The sequence below is a fragment of the Trichoplusia ni genome, chromosome 10 (assembly GCF_003590095.1).
Source record: "Trichoplusia ni isolate ovarian cell line Hi5 chromosome 10, tn1, whole genome shotgun sequence".
NCBI lineage: Eukaryota > Metazoa > Arthropoda > Insecta > Lepidoptera > Noctuidae > Trichoplusia > Trichoplusia ni.
This window is the reverse complement of record NC_039487.1, coordinates 2,509,647-2,534,847: the sequence shown is the minus strand read 5'-3', so window position 1 is coordinate 2,534,847 and position 25,201 is coordinate 2,509,647. Positions and strand designations below refer to the sequence as shown.

At 35.5% G+C, this 25,201-nt stretch overlaps 6 protein-coding genes across 8 annotated transcripts; 3 read left to right on the top strand and 3 right to left on the bottom strand.

Moving 5' to 3' along the window:
• Positions 1-1,086: 1,086 nt before the first annotated feature.
• Positions 1,087-8,439, top strand: LOC113498281. Of its 2 annotated transcripts, none has more exons than XR_003400975.1 (2): positions 1,087-1,379; positions 1,721-2,180. XR_003400975.1 is itself a non-coding variant. In XM_026878235.1 (2 exons), exons 1-2 carry the CDS (start codon positions 1,263-1,265, stop codon positions 8,303-8,305), a joined length of 192 nt encoding a protein of 63 aa, XP_026734036.1. In that variant the 5' UTR covers positions 1,206-1,262; the 3' UTR covers positions 8,306-8,439. The 2 variants fall into 2 exon arrangements, 1 of the variants encoding a protein (XP_026734036.1); XM_026878235.1 differs by lacking the exon at positions 1,721-2,180 and adding an exon at positions 8,231-8,439 and having other exon boundaries at positions 1,206-1,379.
• Positions 8,440-10,499: 2,060 nt separating this feature from the next.
• LOC113498345 lies at positions 10,500-11,624 on the bottom strand. The gene has a single exon (XM_026878335.1). The coding sequence runs from the start codon at positions 11,459-11,461 to the stop codon at positions 10,808-10,810; it is 654 nt and encodes a 217-aa protein (XP_026734136.1). The 5' UTR covers positions 11,462-11,624; the 3' UTR covers positions 10,500-10,807.
• A 209-nt stretch (positions 11,625-11,833) lies between these two features.
• Positions 11,834-14,166, top strand: LOC113498346. 2 transcript variants are annotated; one of them, XM_026878336.1, is made up of 2 exons: positions 11,834-12,078; positions 13,813-14,166. In XM_026878336.1, the coding sequence occupies exons 1-2, from the start codon at positions 11,995-11,997 to the stop codon at positions 14,125-14,127; spliced, it is 399 nt and encodes a 132-aa protein (XP_026734137.1). In that variant the 5' UTR covers positions 11,834-11,994; the 3' UTR covers positions 14,128-14,166. The 2 variants fall into 2 exon arrangements, with proteins under 2 accessions (XP_026734137.1, XP_026734138.1); XM_026878337.1 differs by lacking the exon at positions 11,834-12,078 and adding an exon at positions 13,427-13,688.
• LOC113498340 (protein farnesyltransferase/geranylgeranyltransferase type-1 subunit alpha) lies at positions 14,161-17,186 on the bottom strand. Its single transcript, XM_026878330.1, has 5 exons — positions 16,799-17,186; positions 16,364-16,487; positions 15,658-15,748; positions 15,373-15,512; positions 14,161-14,979 (listed from the first exon to the last, which is right to left on the bottom strand). Exons 1-5 carry the CDS (start codon positions 16,926-16,928, stop codon positions 14,469-14,471), a joined length of 996 nt encoding a protein of 331 aa, XP_026734131.1. The 5' UTR covers positions 16,929-17,186; the 3' UTR covers positions 14,161-14,468.
• Positions 16,989-21,240, bottom strand: LOC113498343. Its single transcript, XM_026878334.1, has 4 exons — positions 20,707-21,240; positions 18,787-18,957; positions 18,316-18,471; positions 16,989-18,005 (listed from the first exon to the last, which is right to left on the bottom strand). Exons 1-4 carry the CDS (start codon positions 21,025-21,027, stop codon positions 17,907-17,909), a joined length of 747 nt encoding a protein of 248 aa, XP_026734135.1. The 5' UTR covers positions 21,028-21,240; the 3' UTR covers positions 16,989-17,906.
• Positions 21,241-21,320: 80 nt separating this feature from the next.
• On the top strand, positions 21,321-25,201 carry LOC113498338. Its single transcript, XM_026878325.1, has 8 exons — positions 21,321-22,498; positions 22,614-22,771; positions 22,870-22,978; positions 23,395-23,480; positions 23,650-23,790; positions 24,019-24,118; positions 24,676-24,828; positions 25,073-25,201. Exons 1-8 carry the CDS (start codon positions 21,922-21,924, stop codon positions 25,171-25,173), a joined length of 1,425 nt encoding a protein of 474 aa, XP_026734126.1. The 5' UTR covers positions 21,321-21,921; the 3' UTR covers positions 25,174-25,201.

The following is a 25,201-nucleotide window of genomic DNA, read 5'->3' as shown; positions in this document are numbered from 1 at the left end:
GCTTTCCCGATGCCCTTAGGATGAGCGCTGGCTCCTCCCATGAAGAGCGCCAGGACAGCCATCACGACTACCAACAAGTTCAACAGTTTCATGGTGAAGTGGTGTTATGGTTACTTTCTTCCAACAAGAATGATCGTCAAGTGTTAATATTCAATTGTCATTACTAACTTATATATGTTTAAAACAAGGAAAACCATGTACGTCACCAGCGTAAGAAGGGATCAGTTCGTCGATTTCAGGGTTTTTTGCTAAGATTAGGGAATAGGCCTAATGGATTTGTAGTCATAGATGGCCTGTTTTTATGATTCACACACCATAGATTTGCCGAACGTACATTCAATTGACCCTATGATAATAAAACTTTTCGTATGTTAGGTTTTTGGGGAGGGAATGTCGACGAATTACTTTAATGGGTGTTTTTCAGGGTTTTTGCTAAGATTAGGGAATAGGCCTAGTGGATTTGTTGTCATAGCTGTTTATATCCACCCACTACAGAATATACCAACTATTTTCGAAATTCGAATACCTCTGTAATTAAAAAGTTTATAGCAAGTCGGGTGCTCGAGGAAGGAACTTCTGATGAGCTTTACTTTAAAGTTTTGAATTTGCATCCTACCAAAAAAGACGTGTTTACGCTGGAGAAATCAGTCAGGTAAAAACTAAAAACACTTCGTAAATTCTGTAAGGTAAAAAGTCAAAAATGCTAGAATTTATAAATTACTCATCTGGTGCTTTTTTCAATGCGGTAAGTACTACATTAGTACCATCCGTATATAAGTAATTGCTGTGGTGAATCAATAGTATTGAATAGCTATTTTAATTACCTGAATCAAAACATAATGAAATGAATATATAGGAGCATTTTTTATATTATACATAGTACATAGTTTAAGGTATTATTTTATCTTCACTCATTTTAATTCTGATTCATAACATAATTATAAAGTTTACAAAGACTGATTTCCTAATAATTTCTGTATAACTAATTTGAACCAAATCTCGTCTCACGAGATCTTAGATTAGCTTTAACTTAGGTTGATCGGAATTGAGTTCCTTTAAAATAGTTTCCACTAGAAATACAATGAAGGAAGTATTATTGATCTTTATGAAAACCCGCTTATATGACTCAATCCCTTCAGCTATAACTACTTAAAATTGTTTTCCTGGTCATCTTAAGTATAAATGCGCGGTGACATATAAACATCAACATTCAAGGATCATCTACTTTAGAGGAAAGTAACTGAACTCGTAACTCATTAACCATGAAACTGTTCGGTCTGTTAGTGTGTGTGATGGCAGTCCTGGCGCTCATCATGGGCGGGGCCAGCGCCGAGCCCAAGGGCATCGGAAAAGTGATCAAGAAGGGCGGGAAAATTATTGTAAGTGCTAACTTTGTAAAAGATCTTTTGCCAGACCATTTGTTTCCTATATTACTTAAATTGTAGTAGATTTTTACATAAATGAAACCTGCACTAATATAATCTGGGTTTTAAGTTTACATAACCAAAAAAAAGGCCCTATATTCTCGATCCTCATTCTAAGGAATGATATGACCTTTTATCAAATTCTTTCCCCATGCGGGCCTCGAACCCACAACCCGTCAGCGTCACGCACCTGCTAATTGGCGCGTGCCCTTGCGGCTTTATTCCCATTTTGATGAAAACGTACAGTCATTTAATACCTTGAGTGAATGTGTAAATAAAATTCTCTTGTTTTACAGAAACATGGGCTTGGAGTGATCGGTGTGGTTGGAGCCGGTCATGAAGTATACCAGCAATCAAAACAATAGATGTAATGTAAAGAAATACTTAATATTTATTGTTAATTTCCTGTGCCATATCAGTGTTATTAATTAAAAACAAATTGTTGATTTAAATGTTTGAGGTTTTATTTATCTTTTGTCCATAATTGTTGTTGTAATTAGTAAGTGGTTCGTACTACTTGATTCGAAACTACGATTATGTATTTTTACACCAAACATACTATATTAAACGTTGAATGGCAATGATAATGCTTTGAGTACAAAACAGACCAGCATGGATCACGATTGGAGCCGAACAAGCGCTTTGCAGGTTCTTTATATGGACCTCAACTTCAAAAGTGTCAAAAATAAATAAGGTCATAATATTTTCGTAGTTATAGGATTTACGCGGCTCCAGCAACAGCGCTCGGGACAAACCACAGACAAAGTTCATTTCATTTTTTTCAGCCAGAATACATCTTAAATTGGAGTCGTCAAGACTAGGCGAAAATGAATGCACCAATGTTGTACTTACTTGTTTAATACCTTTAAGGAAAAATATAAATACCTATAGCTCCTCACAATCGCCAATCCTAACAGCTTCGCCAATAAAAAAACAAAACAAAATACATACCTGCGACTTGAAAAGCAAGAGTAGTATCACTATCATAACGGACATGTTTTAACATCGTAGTATAATGCAATCATATCATAACCGAATTTCTTACAGGAGCCAGTAAGTTCAAACAAATAATAAAATTGGTTAATCGATTTCTTGGAGAAAGTGTTACAATTTCACAAACGTATTCACGTTTATGTTACGCTTAAATAAGTATTCGAAAAGCTGTGAATATTTTGCTGTTCCAAGAAAAAATAATATTACATTTGCCGCAATAAAGTTAAGACAAACAAACAATCCAAAATAAACAAAATTAACAATATGTAAACAATTAAAACTTGAGGTAATGTAGCGTAATGTAAAATTGAGCAAACTGCTGTGGCAATAACACAATTATAAAGAGTGTATGGGCTCTAAGTGGGTTAAAAACCATAGCAAACTCCCGCAGGAATTCTTGTTATACTGAGTTCTCTTCCTTTTTGCACCTGTGGTTGGAGCTGAGATAGCTGAACTGAACGCTTTCCAGAACAATTGTACACACAATGGGCCAATGAGGACCCGAAGTGCGGAAAAGGGAGTCGACGACCAAAGAACTAAGTTAGTAACCATACAATAGGTTCCATTTACTTTAATTAATTATGAACTCTGATGCAGGATAGTAGCCATTGTGAGAGCGAGACCATGTTGCGTGCGAAGTCTTCTAGAGCCGATCATGAAAGTACTTTATCACCTTAAGGTTGAAAATCATTTATCTATGGAACATCATTATTGTTTTTCCCGTGAAACAATATTATGATAGCTGCTAATGTCAACCTTGTCGCTATATTACCTATACAAGTCGTAACGGTAGACCCCTACGATTCGAACTGCTATCAGTATCAGTTTTAGAACAAATGCGACTGGAGGAACTTTTCTATTTCAAATAAATTACTTACCTAATTAAATTAACTGCGTTATAACAATGGTAATTTTAGGTAATTTTAAGTTTTTATTAAAACTTAAACAAATAAGGCGATAAATCTGATTCATTTAGGGTTTTCGTAACGATTTGCGACTACTACCTTTATTTATCCTACAGAAATAAAAAATATCATCTTCCCTTGGGGCTTTTTTTAATATATTCATTAGATGATTATTATCTAAAATGTAATAATAGTAGATTATAAGAGATCAAACTTACAGCTGCCAAAAACAAATTTCATTGTTCATAAAACTATTTTGGTATTTCTGCAAGTCTTTTATAAAATAAAAATAGATTTTAACAAAAAAAAATATATCCATACGAGAGTGCCACTAATTTATTAACCTGTAATTGTTTTGTTCCTAAAAAATAAAACAGTAAACACTTTGATAAAAATTGTGAAACATTAAACTTAGTTCCATTGAAGCACCTTTTCTCCTAAATTGGGGGACTTTAAATACATTTCCCTAAGGAGAAGACGGCCTCTGCATTTTCTCATTTTGACCTAAATAAAATAATAAGTCCCTGGATAGTAGGGCGATATGTCTACATTAAATCGACAAACTCAGACAATTTGAAAATTGGAACATTCACATTGCCTTAGAATTCGCTGAAACATTTGGTCAATATTCAGCATCCTGTATGGCTCTCACTATCTTTACCTTAAATATCATCATCATCATCATCATCAGCCTTTAGTAGTCCACTGCTGGACATAGGCCTGCAAAAGACTGCAGGCGGATGCTGGATGCGGCAAGCCGAAGACGGCGCTATGGCGCACATTGGCGGAGGCCTATGACCAGCAGTGGACCTAAAATATAGCGCCGAATAATACGTTATTTCCATATAAAGCAAGCTTCGCAGCTCTCTTTAATATAATCAGGTTTTATACCGGTTGTTACACTTGAGTAAAGTCAATTCACAATAAATATTCAACATTTTGTTTAAGAGGTAATGAAAATCCATGATCTGTGTGAGTTTCAATTGTCTTGCTATTAAGATATTTAAGATACAGCACAGTGACAGACTAACAGACAGTGCAGCCTTGGTAATAGCTTTTTAATTTGTTTCGTATTCAAAGGCTAAAAAGCAATACAGTGTTAAAAAGTGTCCATTGAAAATCCGTGTACCTAAAACTTGTAAACAAAAAGATGTTCATGATCACTATGAACTTAAATTGACATCGTATTTTCGAATTTGTATTCAACTAGCCAATAATATTACAATGCCAAGTATATAACTAAAACACTAGATGTATACATCAACACATTTTATTTAAATAATAATACTGAAATTATATAAAAAATAAATAATATCTCTAATCTATTGCTTTGATTGTTGGTATACTTCATGGCCAGCTCCAACCACACCGATCACTCCAAGACCATGTTTCTGTAAAAAAAATAGTGTTTTAATAACACACATTCACTTAAGGTTCATAATGAGGTTGTAAAAAAAAAGTTAGTGAGCATACTGTACTATGGATAAAAAAAGACAACTGTTGTGTGTTCGAATCCCAAATAGGACAAGTGTTTGTATGTACCACCAAATGGTGTTTTAACTTTGGGTGTTTGGTTAATAAGAGACTTTAATATTTGTGAAACTAGAATTTAAGGCTTACAACAGGATAGAAAAAAGCAAAGATAAACGATTCGAAATTTAAAATACAAGCATACTTTAAAAGAAAAAACCTTATCCAAACTTAGCACTTACAATAATTTTCCCGCCCTTCTTGATCACTTTCCCGATGCCCTTGGGCTCGGCGCTGGCTCCGCCCATGATGAGCGCCAAGACTGCCATCACACACACTAACAGACCGAACAGTTTCATGGTGAATGAGTTACGAGTTCAGTTACTTTCCTCTAAAGTAGATGATCCTTGAATGTTGATGTTAATATGTCACCGCGCATTTATACTTAAGATGACCAGGAAAACATAGGTAAAGGTAAAACCAAAAGGTATTAATCATTTAAGGGTTTTTCAGATTTAATTTTCATGCTACGTTGTTTTTATTGAATAGTTGTAGTAGAGATGAATCCATATAGTAGTAGAATAAATACTACAGAGTACTCAACTACGCAATCGTGTAAAAAAAGGATCTGAAACTAAACTCTTTTTTGAGTTACCTACTAAAACGCATTGATTTTGAAATGAATAAAGCCGTTTCAGTCTCTCGTAGTTCAAATAGTCATAGAAATACCTTTCTATAAATAGTAGCCTATCTGTGAAATAAACATACTGCAACTTTACACAAATGGAAACTACTGTTGGCTATTTAGATTTCGATTTAATTAACTTTAGGGGTTAACTACTGCGAAAGCGAATAGTCAAACAGAACTCGGACTGAAAGCTTAGCTCAAAACTGAGCTTTCATTACCTACTACATACTCATTTTTTTGGTAATTTTTAGTTTTTGAGTTATTTTTTATAAAATATTTTTCTGAATTTATTAGGGCTCGAAGAAATGCATTCCTTAAAGGTTCTAGACTTCTACATCGCATCGGAATATAAAATAATAAAAAAATCAAATTCATCAGAAGGACATTATATTTCTCGACAAGTCATGTGTCTTGAACTTGTATAATACGTATGAAGATCAACCGAAAACCTGCGTTGTATTGCGTGTTGCTTTTTCTCTACCTTTAATCTGAGAATAATTATTACTAGCCTAATATTCAAAAATCGATTCACTCGGTACTTTATATCTCATTCGGTTATTTCTCTCAAATCGGAGTAAAAGCTTACCCTTAAATTCAGTTCATTTAATTATTCGATACCTTCAAAGTACGTAACATATTTCCGACCTTATCTAGTTTAAACCTATTGGGATTCACTTTGCATTTAACGTTATGTTACTTGCCACTATTGCTTCTCTAAAAACACATAATTATTTTGGGACCATTCTAAAGTCATTGGGTATGCGAGTCTGGCGACCGGATACATAAAGGAAGAATGTTATTTTCGGTAAGTTTGGTCGGAATGTGGCACTTTAAAATCGGGCCAATTTCATAATAGAGCCTACATCCAACTCTCAGAGTAACATTATTCCTTTTGTGGAAGCGAGACAGGACATATCATGGCTTAGAGCGGAGTCTCCCTTTAAACTATAACGATAGCCATATTGTATGTTAAAAGGGGTTGTATGGCCTCTCAATAAGATTCAAATGTCCCCAGTTTAAAATTAGAAGAGAGAATAAAATATATAATAATACAAGAGATTTTAGATCCCGATACGGTTTTATGGGGTAGGTATATTTTCAATGATTTAAAAGTAACACCAAGCGGATTACTAATTGTTATGGTTCTGTAAAGGTGACAGCGAACTACACTTCGTAGCGCTATGTCCAATGTTAGGTACTTAGATAATACTATTAATACAAGCATACCATAACTAACACACAACGCCATCTAGTTTCAAAACCTTATCAATCAACCTAATCAATTTATGTGTAGACAACTGATAAATCTACTTAAATATCTATAAATACATAAGATAAATTACATCCAGACATAGCACAAATGATCGTGCCCATCACAGAATTTTTTTTTATCCTGGTGGGAATTAAACCCACTACCTCTGAAATAGCAATCATCACCAATAAACATTTTGCCAATTGGCTAGTCAGATGTAGCACAACAGTTTCACATTTTCCGCTTTTGTTTTGTTTACAAACTATTCATAAACATAATTGATTAGGTACCTGATCGATATTGCGTTACAATTTAATTCCAATTCGTAGAACTTAAGACAATTAGGTATGTCTTATACATAAATGTTATTGCCAATCACAAGTAATATTTTCCTCAATCATTTAAATTTTAGAAAATGTTTTTTTTTATCTCTTGTTTAGCAGTAATATTATGATGGAAAAATCGAGTCAAATCAAATCATTTATTTCGCTTTAAATATGGGTACAGACAGATGTTAGTATTTGATTCAAATTTAGTTCCACACATTATGCCTTATGCAGCATGCGAAAGTATGAACACCAGACCAGACATGGTGTTATTTAAATATAGATAAAAAAATGGATAAAATTAATGATAGTTAAGTGAATTATATTACAATTAGGTAATTCAGTCTTAATAATATACTTAGGTGCAATATCACGCAATTAATAGTCATAAATGCAGTAGGTACTAAAATCTATGTTCGAAAAACTCCTTGAGGTCATAATAAACATTGACGGTAAACGTACAGTCGAAAATAAATCATTGCTTAAATTATTGGCTGGTTTTATCCAGAGGAATTATTCTCCATAGAATTATTCATCTTTTGCTTATACCAGTAAAGTTCGCAACTTATCCTCTTCGCACTTGAGCTTATGTTAAGGAAAATGCCTTATGGTTTTTTCGCATGAGTTGGAATCTCCTTAAGATTAGTCACCAGGCATCTTTGCTCGTATATAAGGCGGCTGGGGTGTCAAAAAGCCATCATTCGTTCGAGTGAAGTACCACAGACCTACACCAAGATGAAACTCTCCGGTTTATTTGTTCTTGTTCTGGCGGTATTCGCTATGTTCTTGGGAGGTGCCAGCGCTAACCCCAAGGGTACTGGAAGTGCCCTGAAGAAGGGAGCTAAAGCAATTGTAAGTGTTCTTTCAGTTATTCAGAGTTCTTTCTAAATCTGTGTTAATCTAAATATGTTTATTGAACATTACTATGTTTTAAAACAATTTCTATTTAAATTATAAACTGATTCAGTTTTGTTGGAACTAGATCACAATCTTAATTTTTCCGTGCCTACCTGTGACTTTTCGTGAATATTTTTTGGTAAATTTCTTTGACCTCATCGTAATCATCCCATTTCTTTAAAATTTGTTGACATTTAAATCTTATGACAGTAGTATCTTACCAAATGAGTTCCCTTCCCATTGTCTCCTGTTTTTCAATCAACTATTTATTACAGAAAGCCGGAATTGGAGCCATTGGCGCCATCGGAACCGGCCACGAAGTTTACGAACACATTAAGAACAGGGGTTAGAAACTAACCTCAGATGTTGAGAACCAAAAATGTACACTTGTTATTTCATCACCATTATAAACATAAAGTTACTTTTTATTAATTACTTGATGCCAAAATCTATGTTAACCCGTTAATAAAATTATTTTTCAATTCATTTACACAAATTTTTATTTCCAAAAACCCAACACCTCTTCTTTTGTCGCTTAAACAGTGGGTGAACGAATACATTCGATTACATTATTTTATAAAAAGTTGCACATAATTAATGTTTTCAACCACATTTGTCTCTTGGGCCCGATTTTTTTCGGATGCTCGAAATTGTTACCACGTGAAACTGGGTTCCTTGACAGAGCACAGGCCTACCAAGTCGCAAAATTTGACATTACCCATTTGAACATTGTAGCCCAGGCAGGTCATATTGATTCAGCAGCGGAAACATGACTTTGAACTACACGGTGTGAAGCGGTCCCACTTACATATGTATACTACTGCTATAATATTATTTTAGCAATAAAAATATTGCGCATTTTAGTCGCTGCAAACATAATATAGCTTAGTAAGTAATGTATCTATGCGCAGATTAATATGCACAAGGCGCAGGTGCGATCCCAACGCAGGCAATTTTTTCATTAAAATTCGGGACAAGGACCCTACATGTTGGGCTTTTGTCCCAAGAAGATGCAGTTAATGAAAAAACAAAAACAATCACAGTGTTAATTTGTTGCTTGGAGGTAACGGAATACTTACATTTCACATGAAACTGGAATCCAATAAAATTAACAGTTTTTACGTTAATTTACTTGCCGTCGTATTAGATTACTCATTCAAGTCACAAAATGTCACGTCTGTTTCCCACAAGGGCCACCTATGAAGGAAACAAGGGTTTCCACTTTCAATGATCCTCAATTCCTGACGTACAGCTTTCTCTTATTCTTGTCACGTTTGGGGTGTTCTTCTACCTTCGTCCAAAAATCTTTAATCTAGCCATATATTGTTTGCCGAGATCTACCCTTTCGAGTGTCAATCAACCTTTGTTTTTAATACCTGTCTAGTCAATCGATCACCGTTTTTTGAAAGGCAATAAATCGTTGTCCACTGTTGTTGTTTTGTCAAGTTTTCGCAATATTCAGGCGAGAAGAGACTAGGTAGATCAGGAAAATATACCGCCATATTTTTTAATTTTAAGCTTCTTTTTTTCACGTGTTCCTTTGTCTGTAATCAAATCTGGCAAGTTAAATTTATCCTCGTTTCTCGCGGGCGTTAAACAAACACTCAGATTAAATTACTCAGTGCGCGAGTAGTTAAAAAAATGTTTGTACTTTGTTAAAGTACACAAATTTCCTGTCATATAAGTAATTAAACTTATTATTTTCCTTGTAAAATAATATTTATCTACTATTAATACGATCAATCAATGTGTATAGAGAAGGAATCTAGTAGCAATTACTCAGTTATGAATGTTTAACAGTAATTGTTCGATTTCTTTATGCTTAATGGTTTACCTGTTGCCTGTACTATGTTAAAAGATTTTACGTTTTTTACCAACGGTAAAGTACAACCATAATGACTCAACGTTAAGGCGGCAACGTATAGAGGCACTTCCCTCTAGTCCTCTACTCCTCTGATTCCCGTTAAAAGATGTTCTCGTCTTAGCTTTTATTTACTGTTTACATGCAAAATAATAATTATAATTAAATACCGACACCAAAGGTAAGTATAATACTTGAATACAATATCGGGTTTGCTCACAACCAACATACTAAAATACTGTAATAAAGACTGTTACTTAATTTCATAAAAACATGGAAAATACAAATAACTATGTGCTTCTCCGTGTGAATGTGATTATAAAAACCCTAATCCTCCACCAAAAACGGAACCTTATTATTTAGGCTCCACTGTATGTCCATACATTCGCCACCAGGCTGTATCTCATGAACCATGATGACTGGACAGTTGAAATTTACACTAAAAGCAACTGTATCCAGCTAAGTACTATTGTTTAAATAGACTGCCTATCTGACTTCCACAACCCTGGGGAAGACGGTACCTATTAGTGGATTGTTTGTATTGACTAACCGAACGGCTGTAAAGGAAGTCCATTCACGAACCAACCGCGGCAAACATTGCTAAATCTTGATTCGATCGTGTGATCGAGCGAAAGCGACTATTAAATTTGGATTCGATCCATAGGGTGCAAATTTTGGATGAATAATACTACAGATTTTTTATGCAGATTCGTTTATTTTACTTATTTTGAATTCAATAAAAATAGAGGTGAATACATACTAAAGCTAAATAATAAGTAATTTTTCAAAATTTCCTATCATTGCAAGCCATTGCTTGGTTTAGCATGTATGCACATTGACAATCATTCAGTCAAGTTACATTTTAAGGTCAGGAAACCTTCAGGTACAGTTTCTTTCGAAAGACCTTAAAGCACATCAATAATGAATCAGTGTATTGGCATTAGATACATCTACACATGCTAACGAAACAGTTTGTACGAAATATTCCAATTCACATGTCCATGGGTGGCCTGATGGAATCAATAAAGCTCTCTATGCATGTACAGCTAAATTCTGAGAACGGCTTGTTGGCGGCTTTGTATATTTGTGATGGTGTATCAAGGAACTTCACTTTTTCTTTATGACAGCGTTTCCGAGCGGATGCCACTGGAGGTGTATTCGTAGCACTTGTAGTGACTGCGGCCGTACTCGAGTTCTCACTTATGTAATCACATAGAGTCAAGTTGGAAAATTGCTCACTAGGTTTGAAAGTGACCGAGGTGGTTTTTTCCACACACTTGACCCTTTTCCCCGTAGCTTTATCGGAGCAGAACATTAACTTGTTCGTCTCGGATTCCTCATCTTTGAACACTTTGATCATACCACCGCGCAGGATGTGCAGGGTCATGCAGCAGGTGGGACAGACTCCATCGTCTTTAAAGGTCTTATCTAAACCCTTTAGTCTCGGTGTTACAACCTGACATCTTTCAGCTTGTACTTCTCTATCCCGCTTGGTGTTTAGGTGAGCCACTTTTTCATACAAAGGTTTGAAGTTGTAACAGCATGTGTCACATTTACAGGTGACGGTAGCCAGTTGCCGCTTCAGCATACGAAGTTCAATGGGCTCTAAACTGAACTGAGGATTTGTTAGTACCGTCGTCCACATCGTTGCCGAAGAAGCTGGCTGCGTCTAACTGCTAGTTAGATGCTGTAATGCCAGTACACGGACTCATCGTAGTTTGACTAGTTTTGTGGCTATTGCATTATGTGTTTTGTAAAATGGTGTTATGATACCCACACTGTTTGAACTGGTTGAAAAACGCTGTCAAAAATATTCATAGGTAACGCATTTCAGAGAATCAAAGAGTTGATATATCTCAAATATTGTCTTTGGGTGTCTTAAGCCTGTTAATTTAGTACAAGCAATTATTGCTATAATCAAATAGCTATGTGCTTTATTCACTGTATGCATTACTCATAATACTGATGATGATGCTAGGTTATTTTCAAGACTTTATTTACTTCTGTATATTTTTATTTATCTGTAACAAAATCAATTTATTTATCACCTAATTTGTCAAAGCGAGCAAGTAAACACTGACATTTGCACAATGAAAACATTTCCATAAAATAAATAAATATGAAGAGAACAATAAAAATACCGTAAAAAAGGATATGAAATAGGAATTATTTACAAGTATGTCCAAATATCATAAGAAATGTACTAGTTCCAGCCACACCGCAAAACCAGAACCGAAGGAGGATGTCATACTTTCATCTAAGGTATATAATATGTACGACTTCGAGTATAAGTTATATGTCATACACATGTATACCTACGTGATACCAGGTACCGTCTGAAAGATTTAAGTCCCTGAGAGGATCAACAGCATTGGTTGTATTGATTGCCTAGTGGTGAGGCTGTTGGCCTACCAAGTCAAAGGTCGTAGGTTTGAATCCCGGCAAAACAATGTCTTTTGGAATTCATGTGCTTCATCATCCTCATATAGCTGTCTACTTCTGGACATATGTAGGTATCTCCGTTCGTTCTCCGGCGCGACAAGTTCATTGCCACCTGCATCCAACCAGACCCAGCAGCTTTTACCTTTTCTTCATCGGTCCATCTGGCAGGTGCTTAAAATGAAAAAATAAAGTAATTTTCTCTTTCAAAAAATAGTGAAAGAAAACATCGTAAAGGAACCCGCACACCTGAGATCCAGGGTTTAATCTGAGGCCTACGGTTGGTTTAAAAAGTCCTATAACGGGTTGTAAGCACATCATCTATACCAAAGGAAGCTAATTTCGGACATATCCCTTTCTCGGACTGTTTCTTTTCCACCGCTAGAGCAGTTAGGAAGCAGTGGAGGCAGGCGATACGGTTTGCTGTCTAGGCTGTAGATGTTATTTTGTGACGTTCAAAAAGTGCTACTTGGTAGCCTATTTTTAATTACAGTTGGATAGTGAGATTGAATGAATATAAACCATCACGCTGCGACTAATAATGGAAATTGTGAAAATAACTGGGCAGGCATAAATCATAACTTATATCTTCTACCCACGGGGACGAAGTCGCGGGCAACAGCTTGTATGTAATATTTTTATACGCCAGAAATTCCCTAGAAATAAGTAATGGGCAAAACAACGTTGCGATAAAAGCGATGGGTCAGCTAGTTGTAATCTTAAATTACCAACCCATAGCGAGAGAGTGATCATCACTCAATATTTCCTTTTACGACAGGACGTTTGAGGATAGCAGTGGGACACCTACAGCCTGGGATTATTATACATATTTTTTTCAATATTATTTTGGATATGAACATATTTTCCATGATAAAGTGGTCAAACCCGGGGTACACCACTTAACCAAATGTAGTATGTGGGGTTACAAATTTTTCAATAGCCACTTCTCCATAAAGTAATCAATCATACCTAATATTTTTAGCCTTTTTGCGACTGTAGAAACTGTGCTTGTGAAAAATGTCCAGATATCTTAAAAATGCTTGGCATTACTGTGACCGATACTACTTGTCAATTTGGACCGATAAGGCCAACAGATGAAGAACCTAAGGATTTAGAAAGATGCGTACCTGAATGCCATAATGAATGCTCAACCAGAGATTGTCAACCGTAGACAGATGGATAAAAAGAATTAAATGTCATCAAGTCACAACAATCAAGTAAACATGTCGAAACCAATGACGTTTCTAAATTAAAATTATTTAAATTGCAATAGTGTTTCATCACACTTAACATGTGGTCTATCAAACTAAAGAGCTACAAAATGTGACGGCAGCATCCACAATATTAAATATCAAGACTTCCTCACAACCATGTCAAAGTATCATATTGAATGCAAAAAGTCTCCTATTTGCACTAATCCATCAAAACAAAAGGTACATAGCATTTGAAACTATTGGTTCCTCATTCAGAAAATTTACCCAGCAATGCTCGCTCTTATTTATTTTTTCGTTATACTTACAATTTATGTGGTCTTTAGAATCCTATCTTTCTTTGAAGGTCTCTTCTTCCGCCAATGCAGCTTGTGCAGCTCCTAAAAAGACTCAGTTAGACCCAGACCTCCTGGGCAGAATTTCGAATGCACCATGTAGTTGTCAAGTGGTAGCACGGGCAGTTCGTGATGACGTACCACATTACATCGGCTTATCTAATCGCCGAGCGTCAATTGAAGCGATGGCTAGCGCCCCATCAGAACTTAGCTGCCATGAGTGTGACCCTAAAGAAGACAAAAACAAGCCAGCATCCAAAAGCAAACTCTTATCCCAGAGCAAGATCAAGTCCCAAAGCACGAACAAGTCCGTAGAAAAAAAATAATCTAAAAGACCACCAAACCAATAAAAACTGCCCTTTCCATTTCGTTCTTTTATTATGATAAACACTGTACAAATTATACACAAATACCGATAAAACATGCGACATAAAATACTAACTGTTTTTCAGGATAGCATCTTTTGGATTCGATTTATCAAAAGATCAAGAAAGAACAGAAAGTCAATAAAACTGTTTTTCATTATAACGATTGTACTATTTTTATCGTCAATTTTTTACAGTTTGTACAAATATTTAGACAGTGATCAAGCATAATAATGCCAGAGAATAATGATTTTATAACATTCAAAATTAAACTGCACAATAATGTATGATATGTATTAAAATCATTCATCAATTTTATCTGCCGTATCTTTGTTGTTATCATCCTGTTGAAACTTTTTGAATTTTTCACATATATAGTTCCAGTACTTGCTACGGATTTTGTCGTATTTCCCGGCTAACGCTTGACACAGTTCCACGGCTCTATTCGCATTGTGCATGCAGTTGCTATCTTCTTTTTTGATAGCTTCATCGCAAATATCTATGATAAAAGCTAGCAGGTAAGGAGATCGGCACTTATTCTTATAAAGCTCTTCACAAAAAGAGGTAACGACAGCGTTTCCGCTAACACCTCTCTTATCGTGTAGTAATACTCCTCTTAAGTAATTCCAGGCACTTTCATTGTTCTTAATAAATTTGATCTTTTCCAAAGTGTAACAAATTTCTCTTTGAACATTGAGGTCTGACCACCCGTGATGGTTGTTGATGACGAAGTATCGTTGGTTCCACGCTGAATTATTCCGCACGTCTTCTGTGATAAGGTTATCAACAAATTCCAGTTCTCTATCATACAGCCTGTAATAGGATTAAAACTTAAGTGATATTCAATGAGAGTATATAAAAGACCTTGCTAATGATTATTTTAAACCCTAATATAAACATAGGAAAAAAACTTGTCATTTTTTTTTAATTTAAATTACCTACTATCCACATCTATTAAGACCTAGTAAATAAACAATTCATATCAAAATGAAAAATTTCGTCTTTAGATTAGTAGTGACAATTTATGGACAAAATAGACAACACCTATGTTTTGCATAGTATTAATCTAAGATTGTATGTGTCAAGGATAATGTTTTGTTTTTCTATCATTTACGGTAATTCTTCGATATCTTTGAGTATATGAATGGCTTCAAATGAAAGTACTAAGAGAACTTTGCAAAATTTGAATTAATAAAAAATACACACCCAAAAGCTTTAATAGCCCATTGCCTGTGTTGCCAAGCATGATAGTTTTTGGGATCTTGCATTAAGGCATCTCTTGTCAGCTCCAGCTCTTGTGTAGGGTCTTGGAGCCACTCTACCAGGACTCTCCGGTGATGCCATACCTGCAAATAAAAAAAAAGATACATATATGGATTCCTAATTCATTCACATGAAATCTAGATCCTTTAAATTGAATATTTCTGTTTATCTTTAAAACAATTGGACAGTAATAGATTACTGTAAAAATAAATGCTGAGTAACACTTACCTGGTAGTTTTTGGGTGAGTTCTTAATAACTACTTCTACATAATCCAACTCGGATCTCAAATCTGTACCCAAGGCTTTCAGAAGGTCTCTCCTGTAATATAAAATATGATTAATTAGAAAAGTTAAACACATTAAACTTTGAATATGGTCAGTACTCTGTGTATAAGGTCAATAGATGTTAATCAATATTAATATTTATATTTGTCAAGGCAAAAGTGCTCTCTAGTCTGATATGTGGGGTGCAAGTGTTCAGAATTGTGAAAGAGGGAGGGTTGGCAGGAAAACGGGTAAGCCTTTGCCCAGTAATGCATCACAATCACACACTAACATAGTAACAACAGTTAAAGGAGGTTATCAGGTGTAAAGAATTGGTCTCAATGCTGGCTGTATTTAGGTACTTCATTGAGGACTTAAGCCATTGTGCACCTATTTCCGCACCTAAAGCAGTTCTGTTGTAGTATGAAACTTGAGTATTGCAATAGGCTACTAACAGGCTGCAGCCCATTTAGCCATGAATATTAAAATAGATTACATTACATAATTAAAATGTTCATAGGCATAATAACATTCTTATTTCAGTGCTAATTGGTGATATTGGCCGAGATCCAATCACAATAAATTTATAGACCATTGTTCCATTTGATAATAATGTACTCAGGTACGACAGGTACTATTAAAAGCTAGTCTACAAGTATTTTAGTCTCACCTATACTGCCATACTGTATAATTAGCTGGATTTAGTTCGACCGCATCTTTTGTCAGATGTAAGGCACGTTCAGATCTCTCATTGTTTTGAAGGACAGCCCGGAAATAGTCATATACATCTACAACTGAAATAAAATGGAGTTATTAATGAAATTATCCTGTTCAAGTGACAAACTAAGAATATTTTATTTACTTCAGAAACTATATAGTTTAAGACTTGAAGGGATTTGTTTACTTGTTGATATAAACCTAACCAACAAAAAAAGAACAAGTTATGGAAATTTTACTCATTTATAGTTGACCTATCTGTCATTTCGGTACTGAAGGTTAGAAATATGGGCTTGAGTTTAAATATCAAGTACAATTATGTGTTTTTTAAACATAATGCTCGATTTATGAGGTAAACGTGCCTTAAGGTTAACTAAGACATACTTACATTTTTCAGAATGAGCGATAACGACGACTTGGTTAGGGCCCTCGTCCTCAGGCACAGGAGTCACGTCATTCCACTCGGGGCGGTCCTTGTAGTAGGTCCACGCGACGTCACTGTCCCCGCTATCAGACATGCTTAATACAACTCTACACACTAACTACTACACAACTATTTCTTAGACAATTTACGTGTATGTTTACGACCACTATCACAGCAGATAATACATGTGCACACAGAACACCGCGACGTGAACAAACAATGACAACTATCTAGGCCGGTGGTATTAATGACTTAATTAAACGTGTTCTCCCGTATCTTTATTTATACACACAGGTAATTTTTGTTTTATTTATTGTGATTAGTTACTTGGCAAGTGGAAAATGGCAACCGCGACAACAAAACTCCGAAGTGAAATGACATTTATGATTATGACGTTAAAATGACGTACTATGCATGTGTCAATATCAAGACTGCATGATTGCGTGAGATTATTGTTTGTGATTCACTTTTTCAGTATTTTAATGTTACTTTGACTGAATAACAATATAAAACATGTAATAGTGATTGAGATTACGATAACTATGATTTTCGAGCATTAAAAAAAGATTGCAGAAAATATATTGCTGCGTTAATCGGATCGTAACGATGAGTACTTTAGATCTAGATTCGTACTAGAAAAAAAAGTTCTACTCCAAAGTTGAAGATAAGAACTTAATCTAATCTAATATAAGGTTTAATTTCAGGTGGACAGCGAAACAGCTCTACATGGGGTAGAGCGGCGACTCTTTTTCACAACGGGAAAGACAGGTATTACTTTGAGCGGTTGTATTAGGACCTCATGATAAAATTGTTACATAGAGTAACTTTTATATTAATAGGAAGGTAGGTAGGAAATGCCTGCGTAGATATTATTAAAATTCGCCTGACCAATTTTACAAATATCTAATGGTAGGATTAAAAAGGGATAAAATAAACTCCTTTTGTTTAACAGTAAAATATATTAAATACTAAAATGTAGGTAAATAATTTACGTTAACAACTAACAGGTAACAAATAAAGAGGAATCATTCTATGCATTTAACGTTATAAATAATCTAACATTTTATTCTGTTTACCAAGCGTAGGCAAGACCAAGGCCGTTTGTGTAAGTCATGTGAGAAACTGTGGGTGCAGCTGAGTAGGCCACTCCAAGAAGTCCACCTGTAGCAACCTGTAAATAGAAGGACCAATTTTTACTCTACGACTGGACGAACAAAATATAAAGAAGTACAGTACCAGTGTCAAAAAAGTAAACGGGCAGGGCAAAGGTGTTCAGAGTAGTCCAGACTTAGCTTGAGTCGAGAATTATTGGTAAAATTTGTTATTAAAAAGTAAACCTATTCTAAGAGGGTGTTTCGTGAAGGCCGGATTTAATTGTTGATTATTTAAGAACAAGATTAGTATTCTTTTTCCGACTATATTGGGCTCTGATTTAGATTCTACTCTCTAATAACCTAAACATAATGGTTAAATCCGCTTACCTTTGCGACGGGCGCTGCCACGCCGACGTGGGAGACCAGAGGCGAAGCAAAGCGGGTGTACGCAGGTGCAATGGCGACACCAGGGTTGCTCACTCTCACATCAGATTTACGAACACTCGAGAAAGGAGTATCAATAGCCTTTGAGTACGTAGAGACCTGAAAACAACAAAAATGTATATAGCATATTATAGCATTCAGCTGAGGGTAGGGTCATAGGGTGCATGAAGATAAGCTCTTCGAGTAAAAATATTCAGCTGACCTAAAGGCCACTTCCCCTCCATCAATCTGCCTTTACCATCCATATAGCCTGGTTTTAGTGCTGTGTTGTCTTATGACTTCACAAAAAAACCTAGATTTGATAAAATGTGAATCTTATTAGGGGCAGGGTTTGTATGTATTCTTCCTTACTCTTTCATGCGATCTATTATTTTCATTCGTGCTGAAAAATAGTTAGGTCTTCGTCTTACAAACCTGGCCCAAATTGAATGGTGATCTCAGGATGTTAGAATGCTGCGAAGCGATAGCCGGCTGGGCAGGGTATGAGCTGTATGGGTTCCAGCCACCATAGCTATATGGGGCGCTGTATACAGGCGAAACTAGGCCAGCGTGAGTAGCGGCTGCTAGGCACGCCAAGATGAAAATCTAAAAAACAATGAAAATTCTTAGACACATTTTAAGATCGATTTTCATGCTTAGGTTTATCTTATTAAATAAGGAACACTTAAGTACATTTTTTAATTTAAATTCTATGCAAAAAGATTTATACTACTGGAATAAATTAATAATTATTATGAAGGTAAGTACTAAACGTTTGTCAAGAACAAAATATTTCAAAACTTACTTTTAGAAACATGTTTCGTGTTCAACCCTTCAAAGCTCAGAACGCTATGTTGAATTAGTGGGCTGGTCTAGCCTTATATAGTGGCCCTAGTATGACAACATGTTAGGGCACATACATGTGTGATAACTCGTAACATATTGTATGAGAGCATGCATTGTATGCGTGTCCGCAAAGCTTTGGAAAAAGCACGGCCCGGGCGCGGCCCATACGCAAGGACAATTCGCAGCCGGCTGGCCATTTGATCACATGCTGAAGTTATTCATTCGGACTTTGTTGTACTATTACAAGATTACAATTAACTAGGGAAAATTTTGTAGGCAACTAAGCAAACTATGAACACTTTCAATAAAGCAGAAAAAATATATGGCCCTATTGATTCTAAAGAAGTGTGCCTACGGCTATCTCTTGGTATACTATCCACTCGTTAAAACATACGTATCGCATTCAAAAACAGCTTTAATGTGATTTAATTTATTAATGAATAGTATGAGAATCATTTAACATTTTGATCTAATTTTAATTCTCTGTATTATTGTCTTCGTCGTGCATTGAATATAAAAACAAGAAATCCTCATTCTAATCCTCAAGGTTTGAATGCAATACAAATGCAGTAAAAGTCATAAGACGACTAGAGTCATTGACTTATTGATAACTAAATTGCAGCTGTCTTATCTTGAGCACAAATATTATCTGCTCTTAGATTTAACCTACCTATGGGCATACATATTATTAATCATGGATCGCAATAAAATGGTTACTGTATCTATCAATTAAAATGTTCCACAAATAGCTTTTTTCGAGAATTGACTATTAACAATTGATGTGGAGCGGAGCAATGTTCTGACGATATAAATCTTCAAAGTAACGAAATTAAAAAAATTAAGCTCCTTCAAACTACAGCTCAAAAATACCTTCTTTTTCGGATGGGTAATCATAGCTGGTAACAGAAACCTAATGCTAAAATTCCATGGTATTTCGATTTGCTTATTCCTGCGATTCAAACTTACCAATTCAATTCATTCAAATGTTTTGTTTGCTAGCCGTTATCACTTGAAATGACAATCTTTTACAAAAATTAAATAGACCCGGTTTGGCTTTTGGGATAAGTTGGACTGATTATAATTTAAGTAGAGACAACGTGAAGGCTTCTTCTTGCTCTGGAGAGTAAGCTCCAAGGATACATCCTTTTATAGTGGCGTAAGTCATTCCTAAATTTGACTAAGCATAATTGGCTATATAAGACTCCTTATGTAATAGTTAACACATTAGGTACCTATCTACTAATTAATATTACATACGTAGATAATAACAATAATGTCCGTTTAAAACTAGACCAAGTTCGTCGAGTTTTGTAGGTGCATAGGTGAATTACTCGCTGTATAATAGAGCTGATAGATTATTATATTGGCCTAGATTAGCCCATAACCATTTATAAGAATTCTAGAGTTTTCTTGTCTTAGGTGACCTTTGTCAACTAGCATAAGGTCCGTTCGGCTTTTTGTCAGAGGCCCTTGTTTTAACTTTCTTAAATCAATCTTAAATCTACTTACTAACAACTCTAGTATTTTTTTGCTGGGGGCCAAGTATTCGCCCAGCGACTTTCCAGCCGACCAACACCGCCTCGCCAGGGTTGATGACGAAGATGATCGTAAAGCATCGCTACCTCCTGCTGATCCGGAACATCCTGTTTCATCGGTTACTGAAGACGAAGTAAGCTCTTTAGACAAGTTAGAGCTAGTACTGATGGAATCAAAAATAGGGTGGTTAGGTAAACTCTTATTGATGATAGCATATCGCTTCTGCAAGAAGCATTCAATTGAGCCAGCAGTAACTATATACAAGACAATTTTACAATTCCGGACATTGTCCATCTCACCATATGTCGGGTCAAAACCTGGACTCTGGCTAACAGCTCAGAAAACGTCTAAGAAAAACCTTGCCCCTGATAAAATATATAAGTATCGTTCCTTTTATTAGATGCTGCTTATATATTTTGCTTTATTAATGCTTCCTTTCTCCTCTCTCCTACGTTTGCCGTGACCGATAGGGTAAAAAAATTGCTAAAAAATACTGCATTACCTACGTATGTATGTAATATTAATTAGGAATGTATTAACTATCACATAAAGACTCTTTCATAATATATTTTACAGTATGCGGTGTGCAAAGTATTGAGATTACCTATATATTAAGAGTATAGTTTTTTTTTAATACCCCATCTTCAATACCATTCGCCATGCGCTTTTTAGGCATAAAATAAAAGATCTATAATTTTAAACTCATAAAATCACTAATCTAGACTAATATAGATCATAAAAGTTAGGTTCAAATGTAGGGCATCGCTAATGGTTACAATTACCATAACATTTATCAGCACGTGTTTGATAGGGCGCGGTTCGCCTTGTCTTTTATTCATTACAAAGTGATCTGTGACCTAAACCAGTCTTTCTGGCCAGACTATTATCAACCTACGATTAGACAGGCCGATGTAAGACAAGCGTACAATGACGACAGACTGAAATAATGTTGCCAAAGAAAATAAGGTAAGTAGCTAAGTACGTAGGTACCTGACATGGAAAGGTAATTCCGCTATCCAGATTATGGGGCAAATTAGTAAACCAGAACGATTTCTAGGCAATAATTACATTCGTCACGCTGTCCCCACGGGACAAGCCAAGTGCATCGTCACACTAACAGCAGTTCAGTAGCGTTAACATTTTACTCAGCTAACACGATTGTCTGGTCTGTTAAATTATTTCATAGCGATGAGTTTTATTGTTAAAGTATCTGTAATTATCAGTGCTTTAGTAGTTGTCAATACTGAGCGGTGGTATTCAGCAACTATTATCGAGAAAAGAGATTTTCACAATTCCACTGATTCAAAATTCAGAACCGACTATACCCAGAATAATGAAAATGCTAATCGGTTCATGCCTCTAATGTTAATTGATCCTAGAAGAAATGAGTACGAGCGCAGAGAGCGTATTTCTGCAAACATTTTCAATTTTGCAGAGAACAATAACAGTGAATCGTCATTTGAACCAATAGGCTTGAAAATGAATGATACTTCGAAAAACGATGTCCAAAAAAGAAGTCGTCCTAAAAGAAAGCATGTGATTAAAAAGTGTCCTTCGGCTAGATCGAGACAGTTGAAGCAGTTTCATTCCAAACCTAAGACTAAAACACGATTTCTGGAAGTATTCCAAGTGGTGGAGTTTGACCATGTATCCTGTACGTCGAGTAGTGGTCTGGAAGGGACTTGCCTACCGGAGTACAAGTGCACGGAGTCTGGTGGTTCTACAATGGGTTCTTGTGCCGATGGCTATGGAACCTGTTGTGTTAGTAAGTACCTATATTATAAATACTACCGTCTAAATTAGTTTCGCCGAGATTTTTTTTTATTCCATACCAAGGCTTTAGTGCGTTTTTATTCGGACACAATTTTATACTGTTCCAGCACTATTTCTCTGCGATGATCAGTCCGCTGCTGAGACGGGTTGGTTCATCAACCCAGATTTTCCTTCACCCAGTACTGAAAGACTATCATGTGATTTAACTCTGGACAAAGCATCTGATGATATAAAGCAGATACGTTTAGACTTTCGCAATTTCGAGGTGAGTCCTACATCTTGCATCTTTTCTAATAAATTATTTTCTCTTTTTTAAGACTCTTTATAATTTTGAATAACTGAATCGTCACAATTATTTTCCAGCTACTGCCTCCAACGGGCGGCACATGTCAAGAAGACCAATTTATTGTTTCGGGGCAAAATGTTAACAACATTATACCGATCCTTTGCGGCATTAATACTGGACAACATGGTAAAAAAAAAACATTATACTAGTTCCCTACTCGATAAATGAATAGATTCTAATGTTTGGACATAAACATTTAGTTTACCTTCTTTTATGCTACGTATTAAAGGAAAAGTTCCTGTTGCTGTATAAATAAACTTTTCTTAACAATAGGCACATAATAGAATAACGCATTAGCTTTAAGTTATTTTTTGTCTTTGGTGTTTTACAAACAATCCAGTTACATACAAGACACCCAAACTCAGACGGAACGAGCCTTCGTGAATTACAAAAACGCTTGTCCTACGCGGGGATCGAACCCGCGACACGTCTTGCTCAGTGGGTTTGGCGAGGGCGTGGTGACACCATTTGGCTGTCCGTGCAGTCAAAAGTATAATAGGCATTTCTAAAACGCTTGAATTTGAATTAAGTTTTTTTTCCAGTGTACATTGAAGTTGGTGATGTTGATGGCCCGATACATCTTACGTTCCAAACTGTTGAAGCTGAAAGTAGATTATTTTCAATAAAGGTAGCCTACATTAATTCTTTTTTAAATAAGACTTATTTTCTATCGTCTTCCTCCTAGACCTGGTCTTATCTTGGGTTCGACTTTCCTTTTCCGCATTCATTAACTTAATTATTGATGCTTAACACTTGTATCTCCAAATCTACCTATTTAAGAGTTTTCACGATTTTAGGTCACACAGCTGACGGCGTTTGATGAGCTAGCAGCACCGGGAGGCTGCCTGCAATATTTTACTGAATCTCAAGGTTATCTAGAATCTTTTAACTATAGAGATAAATCCGACATCGTGATTGCAAGGACACCTTCCTACTTGGTACGTATACATAACGAATTCATTGAGACAAAAAGTAATTTCGAAATTGTACCGGTTTCAAGATGCATAGTTTAGCCCAAGAGCCGAACGCCAATTCGTTTTTACAAGTCCATTTTGTGCATTTAATATCATCTTCAAATATTTGACGCCAAACAACAGCACACGTTGTAATTGCCAATTCAGATCAATTACTTTCTTTCAGCTTAATTAATTCACGTCTCATTTCAGAACAATCTGAATTATGCAATGTGCATAGAGCGTAAGGCCGAAACTTGCACTATTACTTACACAAACACCGGTTATATGCGGATAGTCAATTACGACACAGGTGAGTTAGCAGTACCTAATGGACCTAATTCTAATTCAAATTACCTTTATGACCAACGTGCTGATAGACAGTTAATTAATAATTAAATTAGCAAATGCATAGACGTAGGTACATTACCTCCATACATATGAGTTAATGGGTAAACCTGCATCTACTTATCAAATAGTCACTTTTTAACCGACTGCGTCAGAAGGCTGGTAAATTTTTAGAGAATAGTTAATACATAGGTACTTGTCACTGTGTCAATTGTGTAATCTTGTAAAAGACAATTTGTGGGTTTTTGTTGGTCTTCGGTTCGGAATAGGTAACTAACAATACTGTCAACAAAAACTTGGTCCTACAGATAAAGCACGTTTTCTCTCCGTTCAAATGTATAGTATTTTATATCAATCGCTTAATTTGCAAAAGGAAATACCTACATAAAAACATATTGTTTTGCATAGAATAGATAGGCGATGTGATATTATTTATCTACTAAGTTGGTATACCCATACTTTGAAGGCTTAGTAAGTTAATATTTTAACTTACCAAGCTAGTTAATATATTATTTATTTTAGATGGATTATTAATAATCCCACCTGGCCAAGCTGGAGTTGAGATCTTGAATTGTCCTAGCGACTGGCTCCTTATTGCAGCAACAAGACTCTGCGGTGACAGGCTAAACGACGGCTCTGTGTTTCAGGACTTTAGTGTTGATGCTCCTATTACAGGTAAATATCAAATTAGACAGAAGCGAGTGAAAACTATAACAGATTTAGCAAGACCTAGCAATATTTAGGTGTAAGTGATATTTTTTTAAACATCATTTGACATTAACAGAAAATGCAAACAATAAAAAAAGTTTCACCACCACTTTCATATTGGCAACTCCAACTTTGAATACATTTCATTTTTAATATCAGTTTATGCAGTTTGAATTTATTCGCCAGGTTTTTCATGATTTACTTTTCACAGATAATGGCGCAGGACCTATCGTGGTATGGTTTCGCTCTGATGAATCGTATGTCGGAACTGGTTTCAAAATGCTATATCAACAAAATTCGTGCACTAAATAAATATTAAACAAATATATTGTTAAAATAT